Raw genomic sequence first — 15184 nt, 5'->3', positions numbered from 1 at the left:
GCACACCTTTAATCCCAGCACTTGGGAAGCAGAGGCAGGTGGATCTCTGTGAGCTCAAGGCCAGCCTGGTCTACTTAGAGAGTTCCAGGATAGCTGGGGCTACAGGGAGACCCTGTCTAAGTTTTTTTGTAAAAAAAAAAAAAAAAAAAAAAAAAAATGCCACTATAGGCAGTAAAAACCATGAAGGAGTTCACAAAGGAGTGACAGGCTATATTTGTTCTGTAAGAAATTAACTCTATGGCAATGTGAAGTTGAACAGCAAGACCCAGGAAGAAGCGAGACCAATTAGTAGGCCATTACCAGTGTCTCAACAGGGGGCCATGTGAACTGAGCCAGCGACTAAAGCTGCCTCTTTGAGAAAGTCCTTCGGTTTGTAGAGTATGTAATGCTTTGCAGAGAAAGGAGAGGAACCATAGTCCACATCTGGGTCCAGTTCTAGAAAGCTCATGTTTTAAGCATTTTACATCCTCTTTGGGGGCATCGTCTACTTCCACAATTTGACACATCCATCTGATGCCCCACGTCTTCATTTTCTTCCATTTTGTGCTTTCAGGATCTTGACATTGGCGCCAAGAATGTGAAACTCTATGTCAACAAAAACCTCGTCTTTGATGGTGTGTTAGATAAAGGGAGTGGTGAGGCCCCTGCTGACTGCAATATCCTGGTTGAACAGAAAATTGAGAATGAGAATCCAGAGAAGGCCCTGGACACTGACTGGGAAGAAAGCAGAGATGCCCCCAGAATGGCTGGCATGAACAGAGACAAGAAGCTTGGACTCAGCTGCTCACAGTCAGTGGATATGACAGTTTCCTCACAAGGAGATTTCCTTGGTGAAAGGATGAGTTCTACAAATTTCTGGAAGGACAGTTTGTTCAAGTTGCAAGATGATGTAAGACTACCGGTAGCCTCTGTCTCAGTGGATGATGGACCCAGTGTCCCTTCTTCCTCCCCCACTGGAAAATGTCCTCCTTTGGGCAAGGAGCCCTCTTTAATCCAACAACTGGAAAACCTCACAGGCAGGAGAATCTCTGAGATCCCTGGGAAAACTCCACACTGGTTACAGCCTTCTCCCACAGGCATGGGCAGGAAGCAAGCAGACCAGAAACCCAAACCCCTGTGGCTTAGTCCTGAGAAGCCTCTGGATCAGAAGAACAAGCTCCCATCTGATGATGTCCTCAGTGATGCTCCTGGAGAGATAGAGGCCAAGGAAAAGGGTCCCCGTGAGCAAGGGCGGACCACCAGCTGGAATGTGATTGCTGGGGAGAGACCTCAGAGGGAACCCTCCAAAGCCTGTGGTGATGACTTGGACATGTTTAACCAGCCCCCTACCCGGGAGCGCACTGCTAGTGGGAGGAGGGGCCCAAAGAAGGATGCTGTCAGTGGTAGTGATGGTGATGACCAACCAGCCAGCAAAGGTAAGCTTGGAGAGGCCAACTGACTGCAACTCTCTGTGCCTCCAATTGGTATGAAGCCATTTGGTTTTCTGGTCCCGATTTCGTTATCTACAAAAGAAGGGGCTATTCTCAAGTAGGGGATACAAATCCACTGTCTTAGCCAGAGGCAAGGAGCAAATGAGGGCTAACAGGGCATTCTGCTTGTTAAACTTTTAGACGTGATTGTTGTTGTCTCCAGGATCTGTCCTTTGGCCCATTTTCTTGCAGTACCTGGTTTTTCCAAACTGGACTTCATTCTCCATCTTTGATAAAGACACTGATCCCTGGTAATTCACCCTTTAGTATTAGAGGACAACCCCAGGGTGATGCTGAACATAGCAAACATTTGCCTGGGTGTGGGAAGGGCCACAGGTGAGGATGGTGACCAGCTGCAGGGCATGAGGCCTTTAGAAGGGACAGCTGCCACTCCACATAGCCTTCTTGCTAGAACTCAGGGCTAGTGTGCCAGCTCTGCCCTTTCGTTTTGTCAGGAGAACCCCAAGTACAGAAAAAGTACTTCTTTGCAATTTTGGCAACTTATGGTGATTATTTTTAAACCATTGTGTGTTTAAAATAAAGCACCAGGATTCATGCCTCAAGCCTGTAATCCCAGCTACTCCAGAAGCTGAGGCAGGAGAATTGCAAGTTCAAGACCTTCCTGGGCTACAGAGTGATTTCAAGTCCAGCCTAGTCAATTTAACAAGACCGTGTCTCAAAATAAAAATAAGGTTTAGGGCTGAAGCTTGGTGGCAGAACATTTACCCAGCATATGCAAGACCCTGGGTTTAATCCCTAGTACTGGAGGTCGGGGGGAGCTGCATCTGCTGGCAGGTCTCAGGATGAGAGCTCTGTGGCCTTTGCAAGCGGGTTATCTATAAGGCCATCCTTAGTGAGTAAGGGGGAGGGAAAGTACTGAGGTGGGGGATGCTGTGTGTCTATCCTGAGAAAGTAACGGGGATCAGGGTGGTGGTGCTACCTGTCCATCCTGAGTTAGGGGTTACAGGGTAGGGGGATGCTGCTTGTCCATCCTGAGTGAATGAAGGCTCAGGGTTGGGGCATTGCCTGTCCATCTTGAATGAGCAAAAGTGTAACATGAGAGGATGCTGCCTATCTATCCTGAGTAAGGAAGATAATGTGTGGGGGAATGCTATCTGTTCTTTCTGAATGAGTAAGGAGATAAGATAAGCGGGGGATGCTATCCATCCATCTTGAGTGAATAAGATGGGTATAGGGTGAGGGACTACTGCCCATCTATCCTGAGTGAGGGGCTCAAAGCAGGACCACTGCATGTTTCCATTCCACTCTGGCCCCTGAGAAGCAGTGCTGTGGAGTGCTTTGTATTGAAACCATCTGAATCAATCCAGCTGCATGCAGATCTAGCCTGGTAACCACGGCTCTGTTCTCTGGATCTTGGTATCTATCTGTAAGTTGGGATTGACACCCCTCCCCCTTGTCAAAGTTGTGAGGAACAAACAAGAAAATGACTTTCCTGCAGTAATAGTGCCTGGCACCTGGGGAGTGCTAAGCCAGTAGTAAGCAGGATGTCAGCTTATGTGTCCTGTACCACCTAGCAGACCTGCTAAGCCATGACCACCCTGGCACCTCTAATTTAACCCCTTGCACCCTGTCCCACGAAGCCCCTACTGAGCCTCAGTTTCCTCATCTGTAATAGATGCTGGTCATATCATAGGAATCCAAGGAGGATCAAATAAGATACGTGGGCAGCGTTGACCCAGAGCCTGACAAAGAGGCATGCCCCAATGGTGGCAGCTGCTCCTCCTCCTCCCCTAGCCTATATTGCCTGTGCTCTGATTTTGCCTCTTGCTGGTGTAGCCACATGGGAAGCCCATGCTTGCCCTTCTTAGTGAGTCATCTCTATTTACTGTATCATCGAGTATCTGCTTGGTCCCTCATGTGTCACATAGGATACAGAGCAAATCTCTCAGATTCTGAGCCCTCCCCCACCTAATGCACTGGCTGCCCTCTGGGTCTTTACAGAGTACTGCCATCTGCCTCTCACCTGGACTCCCGAGACTGGGTAGAGGGAGGAGAGCAGGTGCAGGAGGAGGTTAGGAGGCCTCAGAGGGTGTGATTGGCATGGTAGAACCCCTGCATCAGGAGAGTGAAGCAAGAGGATCACACGCCCCAGACCAGCCTCTGCTCCATAGGAAGACCCTGTCTCCAGAAAAACATTGAAATGGCCTAGGGGATATCTCAGTCAACAAAGTGCTTAAGACCCTGAGTTCGAGCCCCAGAACCCACTTAATCCCAGCACTGAGGGAGGCAGAGGCAGGAAGTGTTCTGGGACTGCTGGCCAGCCAGTCTAGTCAAATTGGGAAGGTCTAGGCCAATGAGAGACCCTGTCTCAAAGGAGGTGGACTGCTCCTGAAGACAATTTCCAAGGTTGTCTTCCAGTCTCCACATGCACAAAACCCATGTGTACGTGCACCTGTACACACACAAACATACCTACACCAGGGGGGAAAAAAAACAGAAGCCTGCTGAGTGTGTGAGCCTGGCTCAGGTGACACGCAGTAGGGGAGGAACAGGGGGACAAGCAGCTGCAGGGACTAGACTGGTATCCACTTGCTCTTTGCTAAATGATCCTGAACCCTTTCAACAGCCCCATGTTACAGAAGAAGTGGGGTTTAAGTAACTTTCCTGGGTCACATAGCCAGTGGGGGCTAGCATGGGGCTGGAACCCTGGCTTCATCATCCAGGCCTAAAGCCACTATTCCCTTGGTGCCTATTAGCATAGCGACCAGTGCTCACTGAATGGTTGAGCCTGGCAGCCCATGCTCTAAATAGACACAGAGCCTCTGGGAGTTCTCAGAGATGGGCAATAGTCCAACTGCCCAAGTTCAGAGTCCTCCGTCTCACTTTAATTTCTTGCCAGGCATTTCCTTGCTTGGCTCAGTGACACATTATGCACTGAGCCCTGGAGATTTAATGCTTGTTAAGCCAGTCTTGCTAACAAGGAAACTCACTTAGAAATTGTGTATTATCCATCACCTAGGGCCAAACCCCACAGCCAGAACCTCTAGGAAATGTGATAGTCTAGCCCCTCAAGGTGCTGGTGGGGTAGATAAACTCACAGTGGCTGCAGAGTTCTGCTTTCGCCATTGTGAGCCCACCACTGTGTATGAGAGACAGTGGGAGTCAAATTTATTATAATGCCATCTGCATTCTGGAAGTGTTGGCTTCAAGGGTTCCTCGGCCCCAGAGCATCTCATGAGCCTTTACTGTGAGCAGCAGCAAAGGGGAGTAGGTAGAGAACTCCGGGGACTCTGATGCAGAAGCAGACAGGTGGCATCTTCTCCTTCTCATCTCTCCCCTGCCCCCAGAGTCTGCTACACCTACCATGGCCTTCCCACAGGCCCACCTGACCACCCTTTCCTCATTAGTGTGTTCAGAGACAGTCAGAGACCTCTCAGCTCTGAGAGACCAGGCCCTGGCTCTAGGTCCAGCAACCAGGTCCCAGGGTCTCAAGGGAGCTGATTGGTCCACTTGGGTCAGATGTCCATACCTTGCCCAATCCATGGTATCTGAAGCATAGAAGAAAGGCAGCTCTGCTGTGTCTTCCCTTGTTTGCGCTCTTTCCCTATGTTAGTAGCTGCTCACGCAGACATGACATTGGCACGGGCAGTTTTACAAACTTGAGCTCTGAGATTCATTCTTCATATCCAACTCCACCCAAGAAACTTTTGGCATCAGTGGTCCCTCTAGACTGTGTTGACTGCAGATGGATGCCAGAGCTTTCTGCTGCCCTTCTGGGTTTGGAACGGAGGTTGGAGGCATGGCTGAGGGGGGAGAGCACTTTCCTGGATGTGCAAGGCCCTGGTTTCCATCCTTAGCACTAGGAAAGAGAAAAAAGAAGGAACGTCTTGTCTAGCAGATTTGGGATGGGCTGTACAGTGACAGGATGAGCCTTGATCTCAAGCAGTAGGGAGAGTTTTTTCACAGCAGACAGACAGACATGTGGGCGCCCAGCTGCTGTCACACTCAAGAGGGCCAGGAGAAAGTCCACACCTCTGCTTTTAGACCCATGTGTGTGACTCAGGCAGAAGAGTCTGGAAGACAGGCTCAGAAGAAATGCCAAGTCCCTGCTCTCTGGGCAGACCAAGTTCCTGACATGTGGTGTTTAGTGTCTCCCAGTGCACTTGCAAGCCAACCATCGTTCCTTTCAGGAAGTCAGATCACATGGACCCAAGTGATGACAGCCCATGCAGGAGCTTCTGCCTCCTTCATGCCAGTGCCTGAGAGGGGAGGACGAAGGAAGTGTTGGCGGCAGATGGGAAGAAGGGGGCAGGGAAGGCACAGGAGAGCCAAAAAACAGGAGGGATGTCCTTCAGCCTCCAGGCCTGATCCTGTTCCTGATGGCAGGAACCTGGTATCAGAAGCCTGTTCCTGTACTGCCAACTGCTTTCTAGGGATCTCTGGGTACCTCATGCTATCTGTGCTTGGCACTGGAACAACAGGGAACAAGGCTGAGGTGGCAGAGGCCACTGGAAGGAGGTGGGCATCTGAAGGAAGTATTCCCAGCAGAGGGCACCTCACTACAGAAGACACCTGATGTACCCTCAGACAGATGGGCTGGTGCTTCAGAACAGAAAGGCTGAGGGGGAGGGAAGTGGTGGAACCCAGCCACATCAGGACCCTGTGGGCATGGTGAGCAAAGGTTGTCTTTATCCTCAGTGTTAAACAGATGATGCCAGTGTGAACAGTGTGATAAACCCTGCTGCGGGTTCACGGCCCAGGAGCAATGTGACAGAGTTACACATGACCAAACCTCCTAGGCAGTCACTAGAACTGAAGGACACTGGCAGAACTTGACTTCTGAGATTGGGCAGTGCTTGCATGGGAACCAGGCGTCCCATGGGGGCTGAGAGGGCCAGTTGGAATTGAGACTCCCAGACTTCAGAGCAGGAAAAAGCTGTTGGGGGCTGGGTACCTAGGCTGGGTGTGGTGGACTGGCTGGGCACACCAGTGCTCCTGGAACTCTGGGGCTGAGGCAAGAAGATCACAAGTTAGTGGACTAGTATATCTCCTAAGTCACTGGGAGGGAGAGTTATCAAATGGAAGAGATTTGTCAAGCATGAAATGAAGACTAACAGAAGACTGGGGAGTCATTGCCACCTGCAGAAAGCTGTGTCAGTGGAGAGCTCTGAGAATAGTAGGTGTCTTAGACATTCAAAGGGCAGAAAACCACCAGGGTTTTGCATTCAGGCATGGCTCGATCCAGGAGCTCAGATAAGGTTTTTCTCTGTATCTCTTGGCTCTAGTCCCCCAGTTTGGCATCATTTTTAGGAAGGGTTCCAACAGTGTGGGGAAATATGGGCCCTGACTTCACCCTATCTCCCATCAATCTGGCTCAGCCAGTGGACTGGATGGCCTCCTGAGGTCAGCATTGGAAGGCTGTTGGTGGTGGTCACCTAGTGTGGTTGGCCTGAAAGTAGGAGGGGCAGGGGCGCATATCCAGAAGACAGAGACTTGTTCCCAAAAGAAGGAGAGGCTATTGGATATTGAGAGGCCATTGGAGCAGGAAGCAGAGGGTCTGCAGGAGAGGAGAAGGATAGGTGGGAGCATGCTTCTGTATCTGAAACCGTCCCTTTTCTAGGCAGGAGAGATTTGTGCATGTCTGCAAGCAGAGCGACAGGAAACACTGGGGGAAGCAGTGGTAGAAGATTCTAGAGAGAGGAGATAATTGATGGTGCCAAGCCCTCTAGGAGACAGGCAGGAAATGGAGTGCAGGTGCTTTCGGACATGAAAAGAAGAAACGTAGAGTGGCAGTGCTGCCAGCTGCTGTCTGTGCAGACACCCTTGGACGGTCCTTGGCTGTGTGCTGCCTGGATGGGCCAATGCCTGGTGTTCACCCTGGGTTTGTAGATTTGAGAAGGGCCTCCAGATCCTCCCTCAGAGGATTGGTCTGTGACCTCCATGTGCGCAGGATTCAGGCTTTAGCCACATGTGGGAGAGGACAGATGCCTTACCCTTTAATACACCTGCTGAGGTTGCCCAGGCTAGCCTTGAACTTGTGATCTTCCTGCTTCTACCTCCCTAGTGCTGGGATTACAGACACATGCCACCATGTCCAGATTCACTTAACATTATTTTATGAGCATTCTCCAGCCATTAAGTAGTCTCTGGGAGCACTGTTGGAGTCATGCGACCGGGCCAGCCCCGAGTGCACTGCAGCCCCCACTGTGGCTGACTTGGACCCCAGGGGCAGCAGTGTGGCCCTAGCCCATGTGGGTCTCTAAGTGGAGGTGACTTCTGGCAAGTTTACAACACAAAATAGCCTTTTTGTGTCAGCTTTCTATCACTATACCACACCTGAGACAGACAACTTTCACACTGTCAGAGGCTTCTTGGGCCTGTGGCAAGACAGCATGTGATGGCAGGAGCATGTGGTGGAAGAAGTTGCTTACCTCATGGTAGCTGGAAAGTGAAGAGAAGAAGAGCAGGAGCCAAGATCCAGTGTCTCCTTCAAGGGCACCCCCAGCAACCTAACTTCTTCCCACTAGGCCCTGCCTCCTAAAGGCTCCACTCCCTCCCAGTCGTGTCACAGGCTGGAGGACAGGTCTGCACATACCAGCCTTTGAGGGGCTATTCAAGATGCAAACTGTAGTTCTTTTGATTTGCAAGATGGCTGCACTCTTATAAATTTCAAGGTCTATTAAAAATACCTTCTGTCTTCTGAAATGAGACTGTAGACTTGGGGAATGGTACAGATCTTTGCCAAACCCAACATTGAAGGTCGTGTAGGACAGGAGGCCATGCTCCTCCCTGACTGCCCCGCAGTTACAGGCTGGTCTCATCCCTGCCATGACCCACAGATGTTAGAAAGGCCTCTCAGGCAGCCCAGAGTGATTGCGTGAAGCAGCTTCCAAGGGTGTGATGCTAACTGGGTGCCTCTCCTCCTGTGTCCTCTCTTCCAGAAGACACTCAGGCCACCAGGATGCTGTCCTGGCTGCAGTGGGGCAATGAGCAAGAACACACGTTGCATGAATCATGGGACTCCCTCAGTGCTTTCAACCGCTCCCACCGGGGCCGCATCTCCACCCTAGAGCCTCAGAGAGACATCTTGGATGAGTTCTTGAAGCAGCAAAGGGGCGGCTGGTTCGAGGACTCACCAGCCCCCTGGAGGGAGGAGCCCTCGAAAGGACAGGGAAGCACCTCCATGGAGGCAGATGATGACAGCGACTTTAAAATCCCTGTCCTGCCTTATGGACAGCACTTGGTCATTGACATCAAGTCCACATGGGGGGACAGGCACTATGTCGGCCTTAACGGCATAGAGATCTTCAGTTCCACTGGGGAGCCAGTGAAGATTTCCAGCATTACAGCAGATCCCCCTGACATCAATATTTTACCAGCTTATGGGAAAGACCCCCGTGTGGTCTCCAACCTTATTGATGGGGTAAACAGGACCCAGGATGATATGCACGTGTGGCTGGCCCCCTTCACACCAGGCATGGCCCATTCCATCTCCATCGAATTTACACATCCTTGCCAAGTCGCCCTGATCAGAATTTGGAATTACAATAAGTCTCGGATACACTCCTTCCGTGGTGTAAAGGACATCACCATGCTGTTGGACACACAGTGTATCTTTGAAGGTGAAATTGCCAAGGCATCAGGAACCCTGATGGGAGGTATAGTATACCTGTGGAAAATGTTCTAGAAGCCTTTGTTTGCTACTCTCTGAGGCATGGGGGGAAAACCCAAGAGCTAGCCCAGGATAGATAGGGCTTCTTCTTCATAGGACTGGTCTTCTCTCACTTCTTCCAGTGTGAGCATGCCAGGGCTGGTCTCCTGCCACTCTCCACTAAGTGCCTGTCTAGGGTCCTGGATCCTGAACCTGAGAAGGGGCTTTTTCTGCAAGTCTAGGCAGTTGAGGGGTGTGAGAATACAGTTCCAAGGGAAGTCTAGCCTCAGCCCAACTCCATGGAGTTCCAAGTCATGAGTCACAGGGTCTTTCTTACCTTAAGGCAAAGGGGTAGGGCTTTGGGAGCCCAGGAGCAGCCAGTCACTAGAGCCCAGCTCCCCATGTTGGGAGCAAAACACCCACATCTGCCAGGTAAGGTGTTACATAAAAGGGTCAGCAGGAAGCCAGGCTAGGCCATACACACCCATGATCCCCAGCACAGGAGAGGCTGAGGCAGGAAATGGGAACTTGTATGGATGAATGATAAAGTCATCCTTGAGACTTAGCTCTCTCATACTATTTGAAATCCTCCTGGGCTAGTAAGACCCTAACTTAAATAAGTTGGGCCTGGTAAGCCTGAAATCCTGGCTACATAGAAGGCTGAGGCAGGAGGGTCATGAGTTTGGGGCCAGCCTGGGCTATAGAATGAATCCAAGGATAGCCTGGGCATCTTAGCAAGACCATCTCAAAAATTAAAGGCAAGGGGAGTCTATGACTGTAGCTTAGTTGTTGAACTCTTATGTAGCATGTGTGAGACCCTGTGGTCCATCCCCAGTGCTGCAAAAATGAAAAACAAAAACAGGCTCAGGGATCTGGTTTGGCACCCAGGATCCCACCCACACCAAGTATATGATACTTGTTTGGTGAGAGATGGTAAGGATTCTCATTCCATGAGGTCTCACCAGTAGATCTTGTGGCTGTCAACTTGATAGAGTAAGTTTCTGAAATGTAGAATTAAACCACTGGCTCATATCAGCGACTGTCAGCTGCTTGGGGTCTTCTAGTATAGAGACTGGGACAGGTTCTAAAGGCAGGCCCACTGGGGCCTAAGGCCAGCTCAGCCTTCTGTCTTGGTGCTGTGCCCAGCCCCTGAGCACTTTGGAGACACCATACTGTTCACCACTGACGAGGACATCCTGGAGGCCATATTCTGCTTGGATGAAACGTTCGACATGGACATAGAGAGTCTGTGTGGACTGCAGCCCGAGGAGGCACTGAGGAGGCCCAGCACAGCTGACAGTGAGGACCAGGAGGAGAGGCCCTTCACACAGGCTGGCATGGGCACAGAGGACCAGGTAGGGCTATGTGGGCTGGGGAGCTCCCCTAAATGGAGTCCCTTTTGTTCTTGCTGTTGTTTGAGTCAGGGTCTCCCTTATCCTCCCAGGTGGTAGGGTGAGAGCCCCTAACTCAGGACAGAGAGGAGAGAATTAAGAAGGACATCCTTTAGACCTCAGGGGCTGCTGTCTTGACAGTCCTCATTTTCTACTTCCTTGTTTATTCTATATGTCATATTTCACTCTCAGTACCATTTAAAAAACCCACAATAAGCACAGCTGTGTTGCCTGATGGCATGTTATAACCCACACTCACCCAGTATAACCCTTGAGTAGGGACTGTTTGTCTTCCTGTGGAGGACACAATTAAGTGGCTCATCAAGGGTACCCTGTGAGTGTCAAGGCTAGAACCCGAGTGCATGACTCCAGCGGAAAAGAAAGACCTTCAAGCCTAGGGTGAGCCCATGCCAAGGACCAGAGATGAAAACCGAGGCCCCAGGGTCTCAGAGGAGGGTCTTGCCAATACAGGGACAGAGAGGTAGGAGAAGAAGATGGGGCAGAAACCCTAGGAGACAGGATGGGTCTTGGAAAGTTGTAAGGGAGGCAGGCAGCAGACATACAGACCACTTTCTCAGTGTGGCCGTGGCCTCCCTCCATGACCCTTTGTCTCCATTCTTTCCTGTCTCCTTCCTTTTCCCCTTTACTCCTTTTCTTCCTCCCCCTCCCATCCTACATTCCTTTCTTCCCTCCTCCAACCCTCTCACTCCCTAGGCATTATGAGCCCTTCTGTGTTTGAGAAAGTCTGAATACCCTGGTGGAACAGCACCCCTCAGCTGTCAGTAAGAGCTGCAGGCAGGGCCAGGTCCCAGGCTTCAGCCACCCATAAACCTCATCTCAGAAAGGCAGGGATCTACAGATTTCCTGGGCACAGGTGGGCACCAAATCTAGGAAATGGCCAGTTGTGTGGGTATTGCTGAAATCTCTCTTCTTCCCTCTGTTTCTCCCTAAACCACCCTGCAGGTACCAGGGCTAGTGCTGTCGCCCAATGTCCCTGTCTCTGAAGTCACCACACCGGAGCCGGGCATCTTCCATGGGCTGCGTGAGTCCCCTCCCCAGTCCCTAGCAGGGGCCTCTTTGCAGTCTGTGCTTGTAGAGGGGTGTGGTGGCATTTTGTACCCAATAAATCTGTGTGCTCACCGGGACTCTGCCCCAGGAGGCTATAGCTAAGACCTAAAAAATGGAGAATGGGAGGATTTGGGAGTCAGGCTTTGGGCCCAAGACTTCTGCAGGCACAGTGGGCAGAGCTGCTCTTGAGCTCTGAGGTAGCTTAGTACAGACACAAAGCAAAGTGGATGGGAAGCTGGAACAGGGCCCAGACCAGGTCCTCTGACTTCCCCCAAACCTATGATTTTATGTGAGCGCTTCAGATTCTTAAATGTTGGCTAATTTCATGTATTAAAACATATGAACCAGATCTGGGGAGATGGCTCAGCAGTTAAGAGCACTGGATACTCTTGCAGAGGACCCAGGTTCAGTTCCCAGTACCCACATAGTAGCTAACAACAGTCTGCAATTCCAGTTCCTAGGAATCTGACACTCTCTTCTAGCCTCTGGCAGGCATTGTATGACACAGATACACTTACAATACTTGCAGACAAAGTACTCATACACATAAAATAAAATAAAAAAACAGAAAAAAAAACCCAAAAACACATGAGCCAAAGAAAGCACATATTGCACCATGCCTGCAGCAGGCAGCCAGCTTAGCACCAGAGCAGACCCTATCTGGGCTCCTGTTCCTCTCTCCTTCCCCATTGTTGTCTCTTATAGGCAGTTCCTCTCTTAGTCTACTCACGCCTATGTCAGCCCCTCACCATCTAGGGAAGCTCCAGACCAACCGAGGTTACAACTGCCGGTGAGGTCGTCTCCTCCCTCCAGGGGCCTGTTAACAGGCTCTGGCTGTCAGCCCTGCTTCCTGCTCTTTCTTGCCCTGTGTTGTGTCACCTCCTTCCAGTTTATCTCCTGAAAACAACAGCTGCATCTCTGCTCCCCAGTCCTCTCAGGAAGCAGCCCCTTTCCTCTGTTCCTGCCCAGCCTACTCCTGCCCCTCCCTACCATCGCAAAGACAGAGCAGCTCTCTCAGCCCCTCCTGGGTCTGAGTGCCTCCCTCCACCTCTGTGCTTGCCTCATCCATCCGCCCTGAGTTTGGGTTCACTAAGGTAATCTCTGAGGGAGGATGACTAGGAGCCTCTTAGGACCTATATAATGGGGCAGGCAGGCCTGGACAAAGGACAGAGGTAGTTCATGGGTGGTCTTGTGACAACCCTAACAGTTAGAAAGTACAAAAGAAAAGCCGGGGTGTCCACTGGGAATATCCTGATTTGAGTGAAAACCGAGTCTTCATGCCCATGTCCCATGTTAACATAGACTGTCCCCAGGAGGGGCAATGGCCTTCTGTTGACACTCACCAGCCTAGTGAGTAAGTAGAGCTGTGGCCTTTGGCAATGGTTGAGGCAGTCTCCTGCCCTGGCCAAGGGGTCTGGGTGGTACTTGGTATGCACCACACCTCCTTCCCGCTTGCTCTCCTGAAGCCCTCCTCCCCAAAAGTCCTCCCCATTGTCCTCAGAGAGAAATCCTTCTGTCCCTTGTCTCTGAGGGACAAATGATCTCTTAGAAAGGAAGAAGTGACTTATTTTTAATCCTTACTGCCCTTTGCATTCCAAGCTACTCTAAATTACTCTAGTATAACAGACCAAAGAGCCATCATTCCCACATTTGAGAGGCAGAGGCAGGAAGACCTGAGTTCAAGGCCAGCCTGTGCTCTTTAGGAGATCCTGTCTCAGTCAATGAATGAATGAGTGCATGAATGAATGAATGGCTAGGGAGATGGCTCAGTTGGTAAAGTACTTGGCATACAAGCTTGCCATGTACCCACATAAAAAGTCAAGCATGGAGGTACACACCTGTCATCCCAGTCCTGGGAAGATAGAGATAAGTGGATTCCTAGGGCTCCCTAGTCAGCCAGTCTGTTTTATTTGGTATGCCCCAGAACCCAGTGAGAGACTCTGTCTCAAAAACAAATTAAAAAAAAAACAAAACCAAAATCGAGGTAGATTGTGTCTGGCCTCCATGTGCGTGCACACACAGACACACACATACACACACATACACACACACACAAATACACATGAACATTTGCATACACTCAAAAATGAATAAATAGCCAACCAATGTTAGGTGAGAACCTGACCTGGGGCAAATTTCATCTCCCTGAGAGGCAGAGCTGGGCCTTCCCTGCCTGACCTCACTGAACCTTCCCAATTCTTAGCATCCATCATCATTTTCCACATCAGATTAGGCACCTGAGGCCCAGAGAGCCTGAGTAACCCTCCTGAAGTGACACAGCTAGCCCCAAAGCTGGGAATGGAAGGAAGGGTATCTGGCTCCAAAGTTTGATCCTTACATACTGCCACAGGCCTTGGGGCTCTGTGACACTCACTTAGTGAGTAAATATAGCTAAGAGGCTACCTTGCGATACAGGCCTCTGTAAGGTTCAGCATCCCCCTGTGAGGCTGCAAAGTCCCAGAGGACAGCAATCATTTCTTTTTAAATTTGCTTCCCTAGTGTTAGTCACCGTTTTTAAAAAAATGAACAATGGAAATTGAATTCAAGTGAATTCAGCAAAAAAGAGAATTGACTGGCTTTGCACCTGGAAAGTTAGGGGTCACTAGTTTCTCAGGCAGCTAGATACAGACAGGGAAATGACACCATGGAGACTGCTGAGTCTCCACCACTTTGCCCTGTTTGCCTCCTGCCTTCTCCATGGGATTGTGCACCAGGGGCTCACAGGCATGCTGTGTTCACATCCACCCTCGACTCACAACCTCAGAGCATGCACCACCTCTGTTGCCTACCACTGGATCCAACAGCTGCCCCAGAATTACATCTCTGGATCCAACCTAGGTCTCAAGCCTAGTAAGGTCCACTATGGTAGGGTGGGAGGAACAGGACCTCTCCCCAGAAGAGAAGGAAGCAGGTGAGGGCACTAGCTGGCCCGAAGCAACCATTGTCCTGTGGACTGCTGTTTTCTCCTAGGGGCTGTTTATCAGTGTCCTTCCCTTGAACCAACCCACCCTTTCTCAGGGATGACATTGTGGTGGCCTGAGGGGTTGGCCCTGGAGTAGAACACTGTGACCTTTGACCTTTGCACCTGCCAGGAGAGCCTGCAGGCCTTTGACAACCCCCATTCCATCTTTTACCCACTCCAGCAACCTATGCAGGTGGAGAGAACTTTAATAAAGGGGCCTGGGGGTGCTGGTGGGTAAGCATAGATGATCCTATTCATGTTTTGGAAGGGAATATATGACTTGCTAATTTGCAGATGGTACTAATTTTGGAAGTTTTACAAATATCAGCCATGATGAATAGGGACAGAGCCAAGAGGACCAAAACATGAGAGAGAAATAACGAAATTAATTTCCATTTGTATAAATACTAATTGATGCACAGAGGAAAATGCATCTGGAATGTGGAGATCAGCTCACAGGAGACCAGTCACATCCAGATCAGATGGAACCTCGACACATCTTACCAGGCACACACAGGGACTGCAAGCTGCCTTGCCCTGCCCCTCCCGTCCCAGTCTACTTCATTGTATACACTCCCCACCCCACTAGGTCACCTGGGTCAACCTCTTCCCCTTCTTCTGTCCAAGCCATTGAGAGCTCAGGCTCTGTTACCTCCTAAACAACCCCAGATCTGCCCACTGC

At 50.5% G+C, this 15184-nt stretch overlaps 1 protein-coding gene across 8 annotated transcripts in view; it reads left to right on the top strand.

The window, feature by feature from the left end:
* Kiaa0556 (KIAA0556 ortholog) overlaps positions 1-15184 on the top strand; it is a 197178-nt gene that overhangs the window by 164702 nt on the left and 17292 nt on the right. For all 8 annotated transcript variants that reach the window (XM_029567752.1, XM_008841640.2, XM_008841654.3 and 5 more), the window contains 4 exons: positions 554-1415; positions 8372-9088; positions 10228-10436; positions 11436-11514. In XM_029567752.1, the coding sequence (XP_029423612.1) occupies positions 554-1415; positions 8372-9088; positions 10228-10436; positions 11436-11514 (1867 nt within the window). The remainder of the gene's footprint in view (positions 1-553; positions 1416-8371; positions 9089-10227; positions 10437-11435; positions 11515-15184) is intronic.

This window comes from Nannospalax galili, unplaced genomic scaffold (genome assembly GCF_000622305.1).
Source record: "Nannospalax galili isolate Female #2095 unplaced genomic scaffold, S.galili_v1.0 scaffold411, whole genome shotgun sequence".
NCBI classification, from domain to species: Eukaryota; Metazoa; Chordata; class Mammalia; order Rodentia; family Spalacidae; genus Nannospalax; species Nannospalax galili.
The sequence above is the reverse complement of the archived record's forward strand: the minus strand, read 5'-3'. Positions and strand labels throughout refer to the sequence as shown.